This window comes from Diabrotica undecimpunctata, chromosome 5 (assembly GCF_040954645.1).
Source record: "Diabrotica undecimpunctata isolate CICGRU chromosome 5, icDiaUnde3, whole genome shotgun sequence".
In the NCBI taxonomy this organism is placed as follows: Eukaryota; Metazoa; Arthropoda; class Insecta; order Coleoptera; family Chrysomelidae; genus Diabrotica; species Diabrotica undecimpunctata.
Window position 1 is genome coordinate 77,815,165 of NC_092807.1, and position 22,543 is coordinate 77,837,707.

Sequence of the window (22,543 nt, forward strand, 5' to 3'; positions counted from 1 at the left end):
AACGGAGGGTACTGCTAGCAAACAAATGTTATTTTGGACTAAGCAAGCAGCTAAAAAACAGAAATTTAAGCCAGAAAACCAAACTAATAATATATAGAACACTCATCCTACCAGTGCTGACATATGGGTCAGAAACATGGACCATCTCCAAAACAGACGCAAATCTTCTGCTCGTCTTCGAAAGGAAGATACTAAGAAGAATAATGGGCGCATTCTGTGAGAATGGTATTTGGAGAAGGCGATATAATTTCGAATTGTACGAGAAGTATAAAAAAATAGTAAATGGTAGAGATGTAATATCCTTCATAAAAATAGGTAGGCTTAGATGGGCTGGACATGTGTCAAGAGCAAATGAAAATTACCCACCCAGACGAACTCTATTATCGGTCCCAGTGGGAAATAGGAGTAGAGGCAGACCACGACTGAGATGGAGGGACGGTGTGGACGAGGACGCAAAGAAAATCGGCGCGGCAAATTGGCAACGGTTGGCGATGAACAGAAACGACTGGCGAAATAGACTGGGGAAGGTCAAGGCTCAACTAGAGCTGTAGCACCACTGATGATGATGATGTTCTATGCGAATCAAATGTTTTAGATTGGGAAGTTACTCTTTTGAGTGATTCTGTGTGGTGTGTGTTGATTTTTTTCGTGTAAACCCCTTTTCCTTTTCGACTGGAAGATGGGTTTAAATGGTTGGACGTAGTTGGAACAGTTGCTGTGTTTGATGGATCGGTTTGGCTCCCTGATGGGGGTGTGGACGGAGAAACGCTCAGGGTCGGACCTCCGATCGTTCGTTTCCCGAACACTTAAAACAATTACGTTTGAGAGTATTTTCTTTACCACAACCATGGCAGAAAATACGGGTACGAGGGATACCGCAATCATAAAAAGTATGACCAGACTCACGACAATTCCAACAAACTACAGAACTCAATGCGGAAATATTACGTTCATGGCCTTTGGATTGCCAAGAACGGTGTTTGGAAGTATCTAGGTGACGTGAAGAATTAAAAGAAGAGGGTCGAGAAGTAGAAGGAAGGTGAGAAGACCAAGATAAAGTTTCTTCTAAACGTTTACACTTCTCCGTAATATCAGCTATACTAGTGATCTCTACAAGAGCCAACTGCTGATGATAAAATGGCAATAGACATTTCAGGATGATCTTAATCTTTGCAGAATCTGTCAGAGGTGTTTCAAGGCGACTACACATACCTAAAATATTATTAATGAACATCGTAACAGACTCGTGTGGCTTCTGTTTACGATTTTTAATTTGATCTAAAAGGTCGTCTTGAAAAGAATAAGGTGGAAAATCAGACTCAGTTTCTGAGCTAGATCAGACCAATTTGAAAAATTATTGCGGTTATTCATAAACCACGTAAAAGCTGCACCTGAAAACAATTCTGCAGACGCTGCGAAGAGATCATCTTCACTCACTCTTCTCGATACACGAAGACATTCCACTCGATCCAAAAAGGAAATAACCTGGTCATAATGACCTTCACCAGAAAATGTAATGCCCCATTTATGAACCTGAACAGGTTTGGGTTGTAGAAATGCATTTGCCGCTTGGACAGAAAAGATTGGAGTTGATGTTGCTATTGGACTCACTCGAGAATCAAGTTCGCCCTCTAGACTTAGGATTCGGACAGAGACAGAGCGTTGGAAGATTTGTTGTGCCTCATCTGAGCAAGATAATAGATGAATACGACCTGATATGTGAGCTAGGCGTGATATTAGCCTGGAATATAGGCTATCTTGGACAGTCCCTCTAAAATCGGCTATCCTTTTCGCCAAATCATCCACAGTCTCTTCAATCTCCTGTTGTTGGACCTCAAAAGGAATATTTGAGGCGGAAATCTGTCGGAAACTCCTGTTTCATTCTTCCTGCCTTAAAACTCCACGCAATATTTTGCGTTTCAGATCAACATTGGAAGACTCATCAATATTGATGTCCCTAATCCTTAACTCGTAATCCAATTCCTTCACTAACAAATGTTCTACCTTAAATGCAGACATTATGAAAACAAAAAAAATAGATGAATATATAGGATAGACAAAACAAATAATGTACTAACACGCCACAAAGTCAATCGAGGAATAATCTAAAGTTAAAAAAAAAAAAATATGAATATATATGTACCAACACACCACAAAATCAATCAAGGAACTAAAGTTATCCAAAAAATATATAACTATATATAATTACGTGTTTAAAAAGAATTAAGTAAAGTTAAGTTAAATATTTAAAGTTGAATCCCTAAAGCAACATACAATGGTTTCAACACATATATGGTCAACCAGCAGTTAAATACCAAAAATACACCAAGATTGGCTAATATATAAAAATAGCAATGTCTAAATAATTAAATTTTTTATCATACAAAAATAGTAAATAACTAGTCAACTGTACACAATGATATCAAAATAGGTGAGGGTTTAAATATGAATATAACAACAGCAATACAAGTATACCTTAAGATAGTAAATCCAATAAAGAAAGAAAAATTAATACATAAGTTACAAGGAGCAACAAGAAAGAATCAAAAATAGTAGGAAATGTTATGCAATGAAAAGAAAATAACTATATAAGTTACGGTCTTAACTTAGAATAGGCCCCACGTTGGGCGCCAATGTAACAAAAACAAATGAGGAGTGATGTAACAAAACAAATAAATTAAAGCTGGCTAGCTGAATGTGCCGGAGAGTGACTACTTAACACTCAAAAGAGGATTCGGCCAATTTGCATGCCCTACAGAGACCGTAGAATAAGAAAATGAATGACAGGATACTTAAAAAAAATAGAAATAACGTAAATGAAAGTAGTAAATTATAGAAGTTGCTCTAAGATATGATTGGGCGCCAGGAAAGTATTAACATATACCTTCCAAGGTATCTTGTAAAGCTGTTTGCTACAATAAACGGGAAACAGGTATTAATTAAAATATTTAGTTTTCACCACAAATTTTAATCCCTATCCAAATATATACAATATAATTTTTTTATAGCTACCCACCACCAATTATGTACAGTTAATCTAGTTACTTATATACAAAAAAAATACCCTGGTTACACACAACTGATCCTTGATAATCTGAATTTACAAATAATAAAATATAGGAACAAATTTAATGACTATACCTAAAAAGGTAATTTACTTGCCTACTAGAGATGTAACTCTGTATTTCGGCTTTCAATTAAATATTCGGCAAAAGTAATGAGGACACTGTCCTGAAGGGATAGATGTCCAAAGGTTTAAATATATAATAATACAATAACAATTAATAACTCTCTGATTAAATGTGTACACAAGAAATCGTACAAGTGAGTTAAACGGGAGGATTTAAAACCTCAACCTACTTAGTCCCTAAATATGATTAAATATTATTTTAGAAAAAAAAAATTATGGTTTTTTATTATTATTTTAAAATAGTATGATTTAAAGTTAAAAAAAAAATATTATAAAAAAGATTAAAACTAATAAATAAACTTAATACAGGTTTACGAGATTTTATATCCTGAAGGAGGAAGATACTTCTCGCTGCTTTCTCAAATTGTCCGGGAATAACAAGGCCAGATCTGGACCTCTAGGGAACAGCCACGTCAAAAAAAAAAATCAACTCTGGAACCAGGTGTAGTTCCGACCAGGTATTAACTTAAAAATTCTTCTTGAAACATCCAAAAAAAAAACAAAATCAAACATTCTTCCCTCGACTTCTGCTTGACTCCCAGAGGTAGGCTAAAAACATTTGTTTTAGAGTTCTTTCTTACTCTTGATACAGAGTATGGAAAAAACACAAGGTTTATGAACCTTGAAAGGTTTTATAAAGGTTACTTATGAAGTGAGGAAGCAAAAACTTAATGATTTTGTAAATGATGTGACCTTCGTATGGCTTGACCGTATTTTAAGTAAAATGGATTAATTATATCGACAATTTTAACGAAAAGCATGATATGGATAATAATATATTTTATAATATAATGAACGGTATACGACAAAATATTTTTATCGATACTCTTAATAGATAATAAATTGTTTTAAATATAGATAATTATGTTTTTTTAGGGCCGGGAAGTAAAATTAAAATACATATGATTTTATATCAATAACACCTTCGATTTACATGTTGAATTTTCTTAATGAAATGATGGGAAACATTTCAGATAAATATATCGAATCAAATGAAAAATGACAATACTGTAGGATCTCAAAAGTGGCTGATGGTTTTTATATTTTCATTTTATTGATAATTGGATAAACTTACCGGCTCAGAGTGGTTATAAACCAACAGGACACAAAAAAACCAAACCAAAACTTCCTGCAACTTCTTAAAAAACTTTAATATTCTAAATAAAAACCTTTTATGCCTTCTCTGGCCCCTACCTCTAAACCCAAGTGTCTCTACCGAACTTCGAAGCAGAAGTGAGCAATCAGCACTTGTTTTGAGTTAGCTAAACTATGATTGCAAATATAGACGCTTGGTGTCTCTGTTGAATACCAACTTAAAATTTAAGAATTAAGGAAATTATTAAGAGGATATGGATTTAAAAATTTTATTTAAAGTGAATAAAGAATTATTGAAGTGACGGACTCGTTACAGATTCCTTCGTTTGCTTGCAAAAGGGTTTCCTGGCAGATGCTTTCACTATAAACTATAAACTGAGGACTGACAGTTTATAATAAATTTATAATTATTTCATTTTGAAATTTCAGTTGCATAGCCACCTATGGTTACCCTTTTTGTAGTACCATACGCCATTATAGAACAAAACTAATGCTACACAAAAGTTATATATTGGTAATCAGGAAATGCAGGGCTACTCAAAACTATAAAAAAATACGGGGTGTCCCATTTGAAATATTGAAGATGCATTTTATTGGGCACTCCCTGTATACAAAATTTTTTCTGTTGCTACATTGTTGGTCGGTACAGATAAAATAATACCACTTTTATTTGAAACTTTTTTTTGTATTCCCGAAATTAAGGAAAATAAGTGGGGGTCAAAATATAATGAGAAACCCGGTACACATTTTGAACAGTAGATATACAATAATAAATCTTTTTCACGTTTTGTATATTCTCTCAGGGTTGCCCTATCGGACTTTGAATCTACGTGATATAAGGCAAGGCTGTATACAAAAAGTAAGAAGTGTATGTAATACAAACAAAACTGCTCGTGTAATGATCCACTTTTGACAACATATTAAATGATTTAAGATATTCTATATAACATTACAATGTAAGGGTTTATACTCTTACTGTACAAACAGCTCTGAAGGTTTCTGCGCGGTATAACGTCCGCACATTTCTTGATACCAATCTCATATCCTTATTACGTTTGCCATGTCATCGCCTTAGGGTTTTATTTCGTTAAGCTTTTACAATTGAGACGAACAATACTTTTTTTTACAATAATAGGTTGTTAGCCCGTAGCCTAACCACTTTTTCGCCCGTGAACCATTTCTCCCGTTCTCGTCAGCCGTGGCCATGCTTCCCACTGGGATTGATTACCACAGACTTACTCGGGATGGCTGAGGTTACTATGGTTCAGAGTCGGAATGTTTCTGCCTAAGTAGGTTAGTGACGCTACCTAAATACAGCGTCATATTTTGGTCATCACTACTCTATTTGAATCCCGGCTGACTCGATTTATGTACATAATAATACGGTTTTGAATAAATTTAAAAACAATTGTGGTTACATGAAAATAATTTCTCGACATAATTTTACCCCTAATATTATGAATTTTTATATTAAATCGATAAAGGTTTTTTACCAATATTGTAATAATACAATAATTTTTGAATGCGAACAGGTGTTTAATTAAATTTTGTTTTAGACCGACGATAACATTCCACTTAGAATAATGTTACTTTTAATGGACGAAGTGTTCGATTTGAAGTCTCGAAATCAATGGTTACGGAGGAGGATCGTAACTTTATTGAGGCAGATCGTGAGGACCATGTTTGGTGATATAGTCAATCGTAGGATATTAGAATACGTGTCTTTCATAACTAGTCCTAAAAATGTTGCACAGTATTTATACATTTTTAAGTAAGTAGCATAGTTCTATTTTATACATCCTATATACTTGAATAATAATAATAGCATGAATACTGTGTTAACCAAAAACCATAAATAAATTTATAGATAGTTGTTGGATGAATATTAAATATTTTTTTTAAATCTACAACGCTTTTACAAGACATTTTCATTCACTAAAATTCACTATTTTAATTAATAAGAAAAATATACTTCTAAACGCGTTTATCTTTCTTTTTCAATCCAGTTTTGAGGTATTTCAGAGAGATAATTTAACCAATTGTTAACTTATGTCTATATCACATTTTAAATACATAATCTTAAATCTTAATTCTGGAGAAATTATTATTTGTCTCAAAAAATGATATGTTTAAAAATTGAATTTATCTGCGATTTTAGTAGCAATCGACATTGCAAGTCCACTTCCAGAGACGAATGATGGAAATAAATACATCCTGGTAGCCATGGATTATTTTACGAAATGGACTGAGGCCTATGCGATACCAAATCAAGAAGTTGCTACCGTTGCAGAGGTACTTGTTAAATAATTCTTTAGCCGATTTGGTGTTCCCTTTGAGATCCACTCCGACCAGGGGCGAAACTTCGATTCAACCCTTTTCCAAAACGTTTGTAAATTGATTGGTGTCAATAAGACCAGAACGACACCCCTGCATCCTCAATCAGATGGAATGGTCGAGAGGATGATTCGAACGATGGGTAAACATCTGTCCAAAGTTGTATCAGAACATCAAAGACATTGGGACCAGCACATTCATTTATTAATAATGGCCTACCACTCGGCCGTGAATGAAACTACAGGCCAGACTCCAACCGGCCTAATAAGATCGTGAAGTTCGTTTGCCCTGCGACCTAGAGTTGGGCTGCAGACCTTCCGAAGAACATGTTGCAAGCGAAGATTATGTCGACCGTCTGAAGTTAAGAATGAACAACATTCATGAACTTGCCCGACAACACATCCACTTAGCCAGTGACAGAATGAAAGATCAATATGATTCTCGATGCAAGAATGAAAGCTATTAAGTAGGTGATCTTGTTTGGCTTTATAATCCACAACGTCGTCGTGGCTTGTCCCCTAAACTGCAAGGACAATGGGAGGGTCCGTATGAATTTAAAAAGAGAATAAATGAATATACCGAATTAAGAAGTTGCCGAAAGGTAAACCAAAAGTAGTTCACATAAATCGTCTTGCACCTTACGTTGGCTCAAATGAAACAGAAGAAGCCCGAACCCTTCAATATGAGATCAAAGATGACCGGCGACCAAGCTTTAATGAATTTATGTCAAATTACGCAGAAAGAAAGAGTACTAGATTCGGCGTGACGACATGAGTTCAGCAGGGTCTTTTTAGTGTTCCGCATAACGTTTCTCTAGCCCACATATGTTGCTCAAATCTTGAGATTAAACAATAACTAAAGGAATCTCATCTGTATTTTATAGGAAGTTCGGTCATTTGGACGAGTTAAAAAACCAGCAGCCTAAAGTTGGAAGAGTACTGAGATTAGAAGATGGTTCTCGATCTTTGCTGTATATGGTAACGAGAAAGTCATATACAGACAGGGTAAGTTACAAGGATATATGGCGTGCTCTAACTAATTTGAAGAAAATCGTGTGCAATTATGACATCAAGCATTTGGCCTTACCCAAGATAGGCCATGCACTAGAAAATCTGGATTGGAAGATTGTCAGAAGCTGCTTGAAGTGATCTTCCGAGAAACCGGCGTACGAATTACGGTGTGTTGTATTAATCCGAAGATATCGTGTCCTTGAAAGTCTGTAGATTGTTATTTCTTCTTGAGGGGTTCATGCAGAGCTGGAGAGTTCTGTAGATTCCTCCATCCTGGGCCTACATCTGGAGTTGCTGATCGTTACGCTCAGATCTAAGAGGGAAGCAGTGTAACGAAGTAGCCCATCTCCGATGCATGGTATGTGTCATGCACATACACTCACCTTTTGAACATCTAAATTGGAAAAAAGTTGTCAATACACATTGAAGAATTTTTAATAATTCTAGTACGTACATTTATGTGTGAAATTTAATGTTGTATTCTAAAAATAAGTTTATTAAAATATTTTTCTGATTGCTATTTTCTAAAAAATTGAAATTAAAATCTCTACATATAACGTAAAAATCATTTTTGTTATAAATACTCTACAACAATAGTTCTAAATTCGTAATAAAAGTATTAAAATTCACACTATAAGGAGGTCTGTATATAGTTACAATAAATAAATATTTTTTACTTCCATGAACTTTAAATTTTACTCCACATAAATATTTCAATACACTATTGACGTAAATTTAGCTGTTCACAACTAAACTTATTATTTACAAATATGCATACACCTTCACTTTCTTTACCATTTCTTGCGAAATAAGACACTAAATTAAAGTTTTCAATATTGGTTATTTTAAGTTTATCTTCTTTTAACCATTGTTCACTAAGGCATAAACATTCACATTATTACTTTGAAGTATCAAATTTATATCGTAAGATTTACGTGCAAGTCCTCCCTGTATATTGCAGTGTAAAATAGGAAAATATAAGTTTGTCGGTTTACTTGCATTAATACTTCGACTTCGGATATTTTGATGAACTATGGAAGTTTGACATTTACTTTGGGTTTGAGAGTCCCTAACGAAGAAATTATTTAAAAATCCTCGGAGCGACGATTATATTGTTGGTATTTCCGGAAATCGAAACGCTTGTAAGCAACAGATCTTGACGAAGTCGACGGTTTATAGATTTCTTAAATTTTTCCTCTTCTTCTTTTATAATATTTTTAAGTAGCTCATTTTCTTTGTATATATCGGGTTTACCTTGGAAATTCTCCTCAATGTCATTACATTTCTCGTTTGTTTCACAGCAAATTATTCGTGTGTCACAAATTTTGATGCACTGAAGCTTACTTCTGGTTGCACATGACAAATGAAAAACATTTCCACACTGTACACAAACTAAGATTTTAGTAGCTTTACTTTGACAGCACTTAAATTGTTTCTCTAGTAAATTTTCGTCACTAACTAGAGAGAGCACATTTAAACGTTGCTCGCCAGTCGGCGCCATCTTGATATCTCATTTAAATTATTTTATTTAATTTTGTTTAATTTTATCTAATTTTATTTCATTTTATTTAATTGTATTTAATTTTATTTCATTTTATTTAGTTTTATTTAATTTCATTAAATTTGATTTAATATTATTTAATTTGATTTAATTTTATTTTATTTGGTTAAATTTTATTTAATTTTGTTTAATTTAATTTTATTTTATTTTAAATAAATTTTATTTAATTTTTTTTATATATACTTTTTTTAATTTTAATAATTTTATTTACTTTTATAGGATGGGAAAACAAAAATGCTATTAAATTTAACTCGCGATATATCGGCAACTTATTATCAATGTGTTCTACTAATTTTAAATGTATGTAAAAATGTGAGTTTGATGAAGTACGATATGAACGTAGTGATTCTGCAGTGGGATCTTCTACTATAGGAGTCTTAGTAATCTACCTAATGTTTTTGTTGATTATCTTCGGCAAATAACGCTGTTGAAGTAACTTTTGTAATAGTTTACCTACTTGATTAATAATAATAGATAATAGTTTTTTATTGTTACAGTAATATATTAACATTAGAACAAATTAATTAAAAGAAATGATATTACATACTACTTAAAAAAGCAACATTAGACCATAAAATCATACTAAATTCATGCTGTGGAAAAACCTTATGTAATTGAGAATCGTTTACCTGTTCTTTTTGAACGTGACCTTAATTGCAACATGATTCAGAGCATGTACATACATCACAGCAGTCTAATGGAACCCATACATGGACAAATATTATTTGTGAGGGATTTTTTTCTTTTACATGTACAAAAATACTTCTGTAAATGCTCCATTGCAGTATTTTCTTCGAAAAAATTCGGATGTAATTTATCATCTTGTTGAATTCATCTATACTTTGCTATGCTACTATACGCTATACTATGCTACAGTAGCGGCAGTACACATTAGACAATGTAGCTGTGTACTTGACGATAAATAAACTTGTGTACTTGTGTAACTGTGTACAATAATGCAAGTGTAATTATTTATAACGCTTTTTCCGATCTATAACGAAACATTACATGGTGGCAGACAGTTTCGGACCGTGAGGTAGTGCCATAGAACCGTGACACTACCTTATTTTTATGCAGAAACATACTTTTTATCTTTAAAACGTCTTAATGTCTGTTCATTTGTTGTGTGTATTTCTTCTTTTCTTGATAAATTGTATAAAATCTGGCAACTTTGTTCGTAATGACACCCACAGCGGATGTTATTCTACGGGATAATCAGAGTATATACCCCCTTAGTAAGGTAAGTGCCGGAGAAAGAGTGGGGAGAGAGTTGCTAGAGAGTTCCAAATACTTTCGGAATCGGGAACTAAAATATTTAGCGGCAAATTCAAAATGTAGGTTCTGATTTTTAGGCGGGAAATTCAAAAAATATATACTGAATTTTAGGCGGGAAATTCAAAAAGTATAATCTTGAATTTTAGGCGACAAATTCAAAATGTTCCGAATTTTAATGGAAAATAAATATAGTCATAGAATAATAAATAAAAACTCATTCTATGCCAAAATATATTTTCTGTCCAAAAATGTAGTATAAAATTATGCAATTTTATATACCATAAATGTATAACATATCAGATAGAGACACATGTTTTGGTACAGGATAAGTTTTTATTTATTATTTTATGCCTATATCTGTTTTCCATTGCATTAAAACATCAACATAAAAAACAGATATTCTTAAAAATTTATTTATTTCTGTAATTTATAAAATTGGAGGAATCACAGAGGTATGATATAGTATATAAATCTAAGTCATCACTGCCATTGTGGTCTTCACCTGTATCCCTGTATATCCCTGTATAGGAATCTGTGTCCTCGAAACTAGGTTCCATTCTGATAGGTTCCATTCTCTAGGTTCTTAACCATCTATTCACTGCAACCTACAAAATGATATATCGAATTACACACAAGCAACCAAAATAAGTAAGCCCTACCTGCGGAGACTTGTATACCCATATGGACATTTAGGCATACTTTTCATCAAGGTGAGAAGGATTGGTCCTAGTAAATTAGGGACCACTCCTTCAAGCCACAATGCTCCCCAGGCTTTCCTCCACCCCTCCCCATTCCACGCTGATGTTATGGGAGGCTACTTTCATCAAAAAGATTGCCATATGAGGATCCCACTTACAAAAACCCTCATATGAAATATTTACTGAATAATGCAGAGCAGAATGAGGCGCTTTAGTCCTGCTAAGCTACTTGTATAGCGTGTGTGAGTGGGTGTGTGTGTGTGTGAGTGGGTGTGTGTGTGAGTGGGTGTGTGTGTGTGTGTGTGTGTGTGTGTGTGTGTGTGTGTGTGTGTGTGTGTGTGTGTGTGTGTGTGTATGTGTGTGTGTGTGTGTGCGCATGTGTGTATATGTTAGAGCCTTATTATTTATCTAATTTATCTAATAATAAATAAAAAATAAACTATGTTTATGTGTAAAATAAAAGTAAAATACTTAACTACGTACAATAAAAGGAAAATATGTGACTATGTATAATTAAAGTGAAATATATAACTATTTAAATAAAAGTAAAATATGTAACTATGTATAATAAAAGTAAAATATGTAACTATGTACTACAATGGGGAGTGAGACAAGGACACACCATTTCTCCCAAACTGTTCACCCTTGTTCTATAAGACATTTTTAAGAAATTACAATGGAACAACAAGAGTATAAACATCATTCCTATAAACTTAACAGTACAAGGTAGATACAGATGGAAACAATTGTGAGAGAGGAGGAGATGGAAAATGTTTGATGATGAAGATATATGTAAAACAATCAAAAGAATTTTAAAGATTCCATATGAGTCCAGTAAATAGAAAACACAATTTTATTTGTTTACAACAAAATGGAAATATGAGACTGTAAACAGAAATGATTACAAAAAAAGCAGACACATTTTTATAAAACATGTATACAATATAAAAAGCATATGGTATTATTAATGAAGAAGCTTTTCAAAATAGATTGAAGAGAACTATAACATACAAATTGTACAGTTTTATACTGGAAATAATTAATTACATTTATCACCTGTACTTACAAAATTGTTTTCTCCTACTTTCATATTTTCTATGAGCAATTAATTTCATAGGATCTATCCTAGTGCATTCTGGTTTACTTTTAAGGAAGTTCTTTACGCGCTCGCTGTCGAGCGCGTCCAGTTTTACAAGTTTTTGTATTAATAATTAAACTTTTAGTGCGTCGTGGTCGTGGGTGAATATAGTATATAAATACAATGAATTAAATCTTATCTTAACTAACTCTTTTGGAGGTTTTTTAATAAAACTATTTAAGGAGGTAATAAAACTATTGCCTCCTTCGCCTTCCTCGGCCTATAGTAATTTGGAGGTAATAAAACTATTTATGATAAAATTAGGTGGTTGTGTGGTTGCGAACAAACTAATAAACTGTTTTGTTTTGTACGCGTTTTGTTTGGAGGTGACGAGACTTGATCAAACAAAGGTACCGATGATCTTGTTCATATATGGTATAAAATGAAATCCCATGATGAATCTGAAGTGTACATGAATAATATTTTTAGCTTTTCAATGCTTGGTAAGTTAAATATAAAAACCTAGTTAAGTTCAGTTTATGATGATACTATAATTAAACACAATGAACAAGTGGATAAGAATCGATATGATTGGAATTAAATTATAAATTGTATAAGGTTTTGTGGAGCTTTCTAGTTAACTTTAAGTGGTCAGGACGAAAACGAAAATTTAGAAAATAGAACATATTTAAGGCGCTGGACAATTTTAGCGCCGAATTAGACAACGGTTTAAAGGTTCATATTCAAAGTTCAAAATCTTTAAAGGTAACTCAAAAACAATCCAAAATGAACTCCTTGAGTGCTTGTTAGATGTCCTTGTGTTGCAGTGATTGCCGTTGAAATGACAGACGTTGCTGGTGAATTTCAGTTAGTTATATTTTTCCGATATCTGTGCAAAGGACGACCAGTTAAGAGATTTTGGAAATTTTACGTGCTGGACAGACATGATGCCAAATCAATCACTGAATACATTTTAAATATTTTAAATCCCTTATTAAAACATATTCCGAACAAACTAATTGCTCAAAGTTCTGATGGCGCATCTGTTATGAGTGGTGAATTAAATGGTGTGCAAAAAATTATTAAGGAAGCATATTCTCTTACAAATTGCGTTAATTGCTATGCACACCAAATGAATTTAATTATGACAATGCATGTACGATTAATAAGCAGGCTAGGATATATTTTTTTAATGTATCCGGTTTGATCTCGTTCTTTTTTACGTCTCTTCAAAGAACAAAAATTTTGGATGAGGAGGTTAATAGCAGGTTGACAAAATCTTCCCAAAAACGTTGGAATTTTCAATCACGGGATGTTCAGACTGTTAATGAAAATAGAAAAGACCTCATTGCAGTTATGGACATTATACAAAGTACTTCACATGATTTGTCGTCCATTATGACAATGGACGACATTGAATTATTATTGAATATTAATTGAAAATGGAAATTTAAAAATTAAGCCAAGGGAATATCTTGGACATCCGTGCAAAACAAATTGTTTTAAATGTATTTAAATATCATCTAAATTTAAAAAGTGGTGAAAGTGTTAGAAGATTAACCGATAAAGTAAGTGCTATGACCGGAGTAAGTTTTAGCACTATTTCTAAAATACGCAAAGAAGCTGCGGAAGGAGGATTAAGGCCCATAAAAAAAAAACAAGAAAACGTACCAAAAGTAGAGTGAACAGCAGAAAGTTCACTTACAATGCAGTAGTTCATACACGGCTACGTGCCGTGCCGTGCATAGTTTTTTCTTTAAAAATTTACCGCCGACATTGAACGAAGTTTTTGCTCTGGTTAAAAAAGACAAAGATTTAGTAAACATGTTACTCACAACAATGTGGAGAATACTCCATGAAATGAACTTTGTTTTTTGCAAATGAGGAGTAAAGTCAAGCATGATTGAACGGCCTGATATTCTAAAATGGAGACATCAGTATTTGCATGAGATAAAAAAATTTCGTTTTCAAGGATACACCGTCGTTTATTTGGACGAAACTTGGGTGAATGTTGGACATAGTGTTTCCAAAGAATGGAAGGACCTCTCAGTGACTTCAACCAGAGATGCGTTTGTTAAGGGGTTGTCAACAGGCCTAAAACAGCCGACACAACGAGGCCCCCGATTTGTTATAGTACATGCAGGTAGTGAATTGGGCTTTGTAGAAGGTGCTGCTTTTTGGTTTTTAGCTAAAAAAAAAAACTCAGCGGACTATCATGATGATATGGATGGTCTTATATTTGAACAATGGTTTAAGGAAAAGCTGCTTCCTAATCTTCCAGAGAAAACTGTTGTGGTGATCGTACCATTCGAGGAGAGAAGAAGTGATTCTGACACAAGCCTTCAATAAAGTTCAAATTAAGACGTGGTTACTGGAGAAAGATATCTTTTTTGACGAAGATTATTTAAAATCAGAGCTCATGGAAGTTGTAAACACATACAAAGAAAAATACATAAAATATAAAATTTACGAGATGTGCAAAGAGAAAAAATTTGCCATTCTGAGACTACCTCCACACTATTGGATTGTTAAATCCAATTGAAATGGTATGGAGTCAAGTCAAAAGACATATTGTCTCACACAACACAAAGTTTAAGGCCGCCGCTATGGAACAATTAATAAGAAATGCATTTGGTGTAGTAACAGTGGAAAACCGGAAAAACTATTGTAAACTTGCTATTAAGGAAGAGCAAAAATATTGGGTTATTGATGGGTTGATGGACGATATTAATCCTGTGGTAATAAATGTGACGGTTGACCGTGACAGTAATGAAAGTGATAGCGATGATAGAGAAGATGCGGATGATGTTAATATGCAGTGAGTAAATTATGTGATAGTTTGCAAATCGGCGGACACAAAGTGCCAAATCCGAAAAGTCTGTAAATAACAGTCCGGCAAAAGTGAAAATTAGGAAATAGTGCTAAAAATTTCATATAATACAACATATATATTGAGATGATATTAAATATAGGAGAAACAAAGGTAGTGTTTAAAGAAATAATTTATAAGTTATATACTAGAGAATATTATAAAAAATATTTATATGAGGGCATTCTTAAGAAATTAACATAATAATAAGTTTAAAAAGTTTTTATTTTGCAATGTGTTTGTTTATTTTAATAATTATGATATTATAAATATATTTGAATACGCCATCTTTGTAGGCAACCAAGTATACACTGAAGTATATTTGGTTATGGATTTAGAATAGGGATATTTATTAATTTAAGATGTAATTTATATATGTTTATATTCTGATCTGAAAAGCCTAAATTTTCATAAAATTCTCGATAGAATTTTAGTTATAATAGTAGTTTTCTAGATAGAATAAAAAATAATTATCTAGAAATATAAAATAAGACGTCAATAGAAAGAATTTAACCTTTGTTCGTAGTAGAATCTTCGCGAACATTGTAATGTCTATGAAATAGAAGGATTCGAATATATTTTCTTTCAAGAATATTCGGGAACATTAAAATGATATAAATACGATGTGATTTGGATTCAAAATGGTCAGTCAGTTGGTCAGTAAGTTCAGTATAGGGGTCAGTAGATAGTTAGTCAGTAAGTTCAGTATAGGAGTCAGTTAAAATTAGTCAGTAAGTTCAGTATATAGTATGGTCAGTTAAGATAGTAATCAGTGATTGGAAAGTATAGAATTAAAAAAATATTAATTGAAGATTAAAAAATTATATTATGTATATGGTGATTGGAGATTGGAAGAGAGTATTAATTGAAGATTAAAAATTATTTATGTATATGGTGATTGGAGATTAGAAGAGAGTATTAGTTGAAGATTAAAATTATATTATGTATATGGTGATTGGAGATTGGAAGAGAAAAAAAGATTATTAGAAAGGAGAATAAACAAAAAAGCAATATAAAGAAGGAAGAAGATTTACCGATTTATAAATACTATAAAGAAGAACAATATTTTAAAATGGTGGAAGCTGATAATTAAAACATTGTGGTGTATTTGGCAATGCAAGTTCACAAAAGGAAGGATAACCGAGGCTGACAACGAAGACATTGAGTGGTGATTATAATCTTTATTTTGGAAAACAGTTTCATTTAGGCATTCAGTGACAGAAAGGTACCAAATTTTGTTAATATAATTTAATTAGTGTCATAAGAATTTCAATTTAAAGATAGTTTGTTTAAAATTTACATTGTCTATATTAGATATATGTGTTTCATAATAATAAAAGTGCTTACAAACTAATTCTTTGAGAACCGCGATAAAAACCCTATATATATATATATATATATATATATATATATATATATATATATATATATATATATATATATATCTATATATATATATATATATATATATATATATATATATATATATATATATATATATATATATATATACATCTAGCGGTTAATGTAAGCTCCGTTCTAAAACGGTATTATACTAACTCCAGTAAAATATACACCGTATATATTATTATCTGCGTAGCGCTTTATGTAGACTCCGAGCAACACGTAGGATTAAGTGAACTCTGTAATAGGTTAAAACACTTTTGTGATCCGTATATATGCTTTCGCGTACACAACTAAACTCTTGCGATGTTGCCAATAAGTTGATTAGTCGTAGACTTTCAAATTTTACAGCAGGTACGTTTTGGAACTTCAAATTTATTTAAATATCAATAAATTTAGTAATCTAGAAATTTCACAAATACTTGGTTAATGTAGTTAAATATTTTACGGTGGTAATTTATATTACTTGATTTAATTATTTTTAAACTTAAGTAGTGTCTATTATAAACTTGGAAAAGGCAAGAGTTCATTTTTATTTATTAGTATTTTTTTTAAATGCGTTGGCACTGAAATATTTATTATATAAATGTACGTTCCGATGTTTCGATTGCTATAGTTTATGACGTATAAAATATTTGGTTCATGAAGTAGTAAAATTTAAATTATAACAATTTATAAATCATTCTTAAAATTCCAATTTTTTACTGTCTAATTTCAATATTTCGATTTTTAAATGTAGGGAATTCAATATCCTATATACTATATTTTAGATACACATAAACACATGGATACACTTATGACAGATACTAAAAGAAGAAATATTTCGGTACCTTAGGGTAACTTGACTCTCGGCAACATATCTATTACAATTACATATAATATGTTCGGTCTTATAGTTTTAAATGCTTTGTCGCTTGTACAAGCTATTATTTTCAACTTTAAATAATTGTGTTTTTGTATCTTTCGTTGTCAGGCATATCAAAATTTAATTTTTAATTTAGAAGTAAATGTATATATAATATTCTTTTTTCTGTCACTTGGTTTAAATATGGTTCACTTATATTCTTCTTGCTTATTTATTTTTATTCGTAATACTTATTAACGTACGTAATAACGTACCCGTTTTTGCAAAAAGCAACAACGGGTACGAAAGATATCGGGTATCAGGGGTGGTATTTGTCAATCTAAATGCCACTTACCACATATTAAATTAGAGGACATTTCTCCAAAACCGGAGATATGTATATCTACAGAACAGAAGATTTTTCGTATCATTCAATGGTGAGATGAAGAACGCAGATGAATGGTCTCGCTTGAGGTAGCGTAATGGCACCTACACTGTATTACATTTACACAAATGATTAACCGATACCAGTAGATACTAGGACTTTCATGTAGACGATACATTGCACAACCAAAACTTTTGTTGCTGAAGTGAATAAAAATCTAAATGATGCCTTAAATATAATAAAAATAAACTACGAATTAATTTTAAGCCAAACCCCGAAAAATCTTAGGAGCGCTCCTTCAATTTGTCTAAGACAGGCGCTTTAACAAAACTGAATATCTAATCTAATATAAATCTAATATAATCTATAATCTATAATATAAATACCTTTTTTTAAAACACATCTACCACGCAGAGGCATTAGCGTATTTAGATTAATGTTACAGTTGATACAAATAGTGTATATACATTAGTTATATACATTAATAATAATAATATGTATGTGTATTACAATGTATGTTTTAAATCTTATGAAGAAGTTGACAGTCTTTAAGATAAGAAATTATTCTTTGGGTATCTGTATTTTCGTCTAGGGCAGTTGGGTATGCTATATTTGAGTCGTTCACTGTTATATTTAGGACACTGTATTAAAAAATATTTTACTGTTAGAACACGGTTGCACACTCCACAAACTGGTTTATTTTTGCGCTGTAGTAAATAGCCATAAGTAAGTCGTGTATGGCCGATACGAAGACGGGTAAGTATCACATGCTCTCTTCTGTCTTTTATTTTTGGTTTCCAAAGATGTGGATGTTTGTTGACTTCGTATAGCCTTTAGGGAGTGTTGTTCCAAGTTTGTTGCCATTTTTGAATTATTTTTTGTTTTAAGTATGGTTTTAAATCGTTTTGTACCAATATGTTACTTTCTTCGGACATCAGGTTAGTTGGTGCGTTTTTAGCTAGTTTATCTACAACTTCGTTACCTTCAATTCTGACATGAGAAGGCACCCATAAAAAATGAACTTGGATGTTCTTATTTGAAATGATTTTAAGTTCTTTTTTAATAAGAAGTAGAAGGGGGTTGTCACAGTACAATTGAGTCAGTGAGGATAATGAATTTAGAAAATCTGTGATTATTATACATCTTTCTTGGTTTTTGTTTTGTATTAACGATAGTGCTTTTAGAATTGCGAATAATTCAGCCGAAAAGATGGTTGTAATTGACGACAATTTGAAACTAACTGAGGTGTCTTTGCTGCCCCAACTCTGTCTTCATTTTTTAACGCATCGGTGTATACGTTGTAGGTATTGCCATATCTGTTTAATAGTGTATGAAACTTTTGTTTAATGACGGTTGATGATATCTCTGATTTTCTTAGGTTTATTAGACTGATGTCGATAGCCGGAATAGATATCGTCCATGGCGCAGGGTTGTGGATTGAGGAGGTATCATAAGTTTTTGTAAATTGAAAATTTAATTTGGATAAGTATGATCGTATACGAAAGTAAAAAGGATGATCAATTTGATGTGTTTGTTAAAATTTATTTGTAAATCGATCAGCAAAAACGTTATGCACAACTGGATTATTTTGGTGTGATGACACTGCTGCTGCATATATTAGGCTTAGTGGAAATATGAATTTTACTATAACAAAATATAAACAAACCATGAAAATTTGATGATTTGAAGGGAAAAAATGTTAAATTAGGCTAGAGCAATAACTGAAACAAAAGAATCAAGTGGGAATAATGTCGAATTAATTTGAAAAATTATAATACCAACATAAAAACAAAAATAAAAGAGGCTTTTTGAGAAAGAAAAATAAACACACTTTATTAAAAGAGGTAAAAGTAAAATGTTAAGAAAAAAAATGCTTATATAAAATGAAGACCTGGGAATGAGAAGACGGGGTAGACCAAAGCTGAGGTGGATGGACGGGGTAACACAAGATGCCGAGAAGATCGGAGTCGGCAACTGGAAAATGCAAGCGAGGGACAGAATAGAATGGCGTAGAAAGCTTGAGAAGGTCGAGGCCCTCTAAGGGCTGTAGCACCAAGATGATGATGATGATGATGATAAAATGAAGACCTAAAAGTCCACCGGAGGGTTTGAAACAGATGAGAAAGAGGGCAAAAACCAAATCAAAGAATTGATTGAGATTAAGTAAATCCCTAGAGAAGAATGAATAACATATCTCAGATAAATAAACGAAACAACAGAAACTGAGTATAACCTTGTAACTCCAGAAATATAATTAAATTAATTAACGCAAATCGTACGAACTGAAATACAAGAATCCATCACACAGTTAAAAAATAGAACCCCCATGAAAAAAATACAGTAGAGTATAACTACTTTTGTACTCTAGCATTATGGTAAGAAGTTAAAAATCTAAATACCTACATAATTATATTACCGAAAAGTTAATAAAAACTTCTGTTCGTTAGCGGCAAGAGAAAGCGTATATCAGAATGTATTATGAAAAATTTTGTTAATAATACAGTATGCAATATAATATAATGACAAGAATACTTTTATATCTTTGCTTATGGCATATTTTTGAAGCGTAGCTTCTATACTGGAACTAGCGCCACAAGATGGCGTCGTGAAGGGTAGCTTCATAGATTAGCGGCTCTTGGCATCGATTCACTACTCTTGATCAATTCGTTTTTAGTCATCATATATTTACTCTAAAAATAACTAACAAAATATAGACATTAAATGAGAAGTAAAAATTAAAAGAATAATATGTCACTAAAAGACTTGATTTGTAACGATTATCAAAATTTAATAAAAGTCATAAATGTCATCCGATTAATAACAACATTAAATCGTCTGTCAATAAAAAATGTGAAGAACAATTGGACAACACATAGTTTGGATTTAGAGGTGGATTGGGAACAAAAGAGGAATTGTGCGCAATGGTGGTACTATTACAAAAATGCAGAGATTATAATGAAAACGTATTCATATCTAATATAGATTTTCAAAGTATTTGACATAGTTCAACCTGGTAAGCCCATACATGCATTAAAACACATACACCTAGATACCAAGATATTAATTTAATAAAAAATCTACTAAAATCAAACAGCGGTCATGCGGGTGAAAGATAGTGAGACAAATCAAGCAGAAATTCAAAAAGGAGTCAGCCAGAGATGTGTGTTGTCACCACAATTATTTAATGTGTACTCTCAACTAATATTTTAGGAGACACTATGGGAAAGAAGTAAGGAATGGAGTGAGCATCATTAATAACATGAAATTTGCAGACTAAACCCCAATTTTGACAGAAAATATAGACGATTTACAAATTCTTATAGAAATCATTAACAGATAAAGCAAAAAGATAGGACTAAACTAAACAGATAAAAGTCAATGTTTACAAATAAGAAATTGAGTATGGTTATTAGATTGAGATCGTCGAATGTTATGTATGGTGGCAACTGCTATATGGGGTAGAAGCTTGGACCCTGAAAGCCAAATCTGTAAAAAAATTAAAGGCATTCGAAATGTGGCTATATAGGCGTATTCTTAAAATTCCTTGGACTGTAAAAGTCTCAAACGAAGAAGCGTTAAGACGAATTGTCTATCTGGACATCATATCTGGGCCACATAGTTCGAAACGATAAATACTCTCTTCTACGCGTCATCATGCAAGGAAGAGTAGAGGGAAGAAAAGTCTTGGGAAGAAAGACAAAATCTGGCAGAGAAATATCAGAGATTGGACTAACTTCAGTGTTGAAGAAATATTATATTTAAAAAATCTAAAAGAATATCTAAAGTCAAATTTAACACGCTTCCATGCCTTGTAGTGAAATTTTGTTTCTGATTACGATACCGGATCCTGTAAAATTTTAAATACATTAAATTAAATCTCTCATAAATTATAAAGCCTATCTCTTAGATTAAAATAACAAACTTCATAGTATTATGATATGTAGTATTGTGATAATGTGTAGGTGTCAGTATTCTTTTAAAAGTGATTTATAGGTTGGTATAACAATTTCACGGTTATGTGTCATACGGTTTCATCTTTCAAACAAACATTAAAAACCTTAAAAAGTTTCATTTTACATACAATTAGCACGTTGGCTCTGAAAATGACCTATAAATATGCATTGTTAAAAATTGTATAGATTTATCAATTTAAAATGTTCTTTGTCGTTTTCTGATTATTTATCTCAATTCGTTCTTAATCAAGCACATGTTGTCCACAAGGTATCTCTCTCATTTTTTAATCACTACTTTTTTTTACCTTTTGCCATAGTTTTCCTCATTTTCTTTATTCATATCGATTTCACTCATAACGAATATTGGGTAGTTTATTGTTTCATGAAACTTTCTCCTTATATGTCCGTATCATACAAGTTGTCTAGTTATTATAGCGTATATAATGTCGTATGTTAATTCCATTTTATTTAACAACAAAATACTAAAAACTTTGTTTTCAAAACTTACACCAAATTAATTGTATCTTATCACTACAGCTGTTTCGGCAGAGTGCCTTTCTCAAGTCTCAAGTTTCTCGAATCCATCAATCATCTATTGTATTTCTTATCAAGATTTTGAAGCAGCTGTGCTCCATTAGTCAATTTTTGTTGCTTTTTGTCACTGTTTCTCTTTTTTCTTTATCGTCATCATTACGTAGCGCTACAACACTGGGTGGGTCATCGCTAACTACAACTTTTTTCCAAGTTGTTCGATTTTCAACGAATCTGCAATGAAATGTTAATTTTCTAAGATATGATTGGATGTTTTCTCTCCATTGCATACTGAGACACCCAAGTGGCATTCTTC

General features: G+C 32.2%; 1 protein-coding gene across 4 annotated transcripts in view; it reads left to right on the plus strand.

Moving 5' to 3' along the window:
* LOC140441409 (sorting nexin-13-like) overlaps nt 1–22,543 on the plus strand; it is a 1,016,720-nt gene that overhangs the window by 735,930 nt on the left and 258,247 nt on the right. For all 4 annotated transcript variants that reach the window (XM_072532120.1, XM_072532123.1, XM_072532119.1 and 1 more), the window contains one exon: nt 5,842–6,056. In XM_072532120.1, the coding sequence (XP_072388221.1) occupies nt 5,842–6,056 (215 nt within the window). The remainder of the gene's footprint in view (nt 1–5,841; nt 6,057–22,543) is intronic.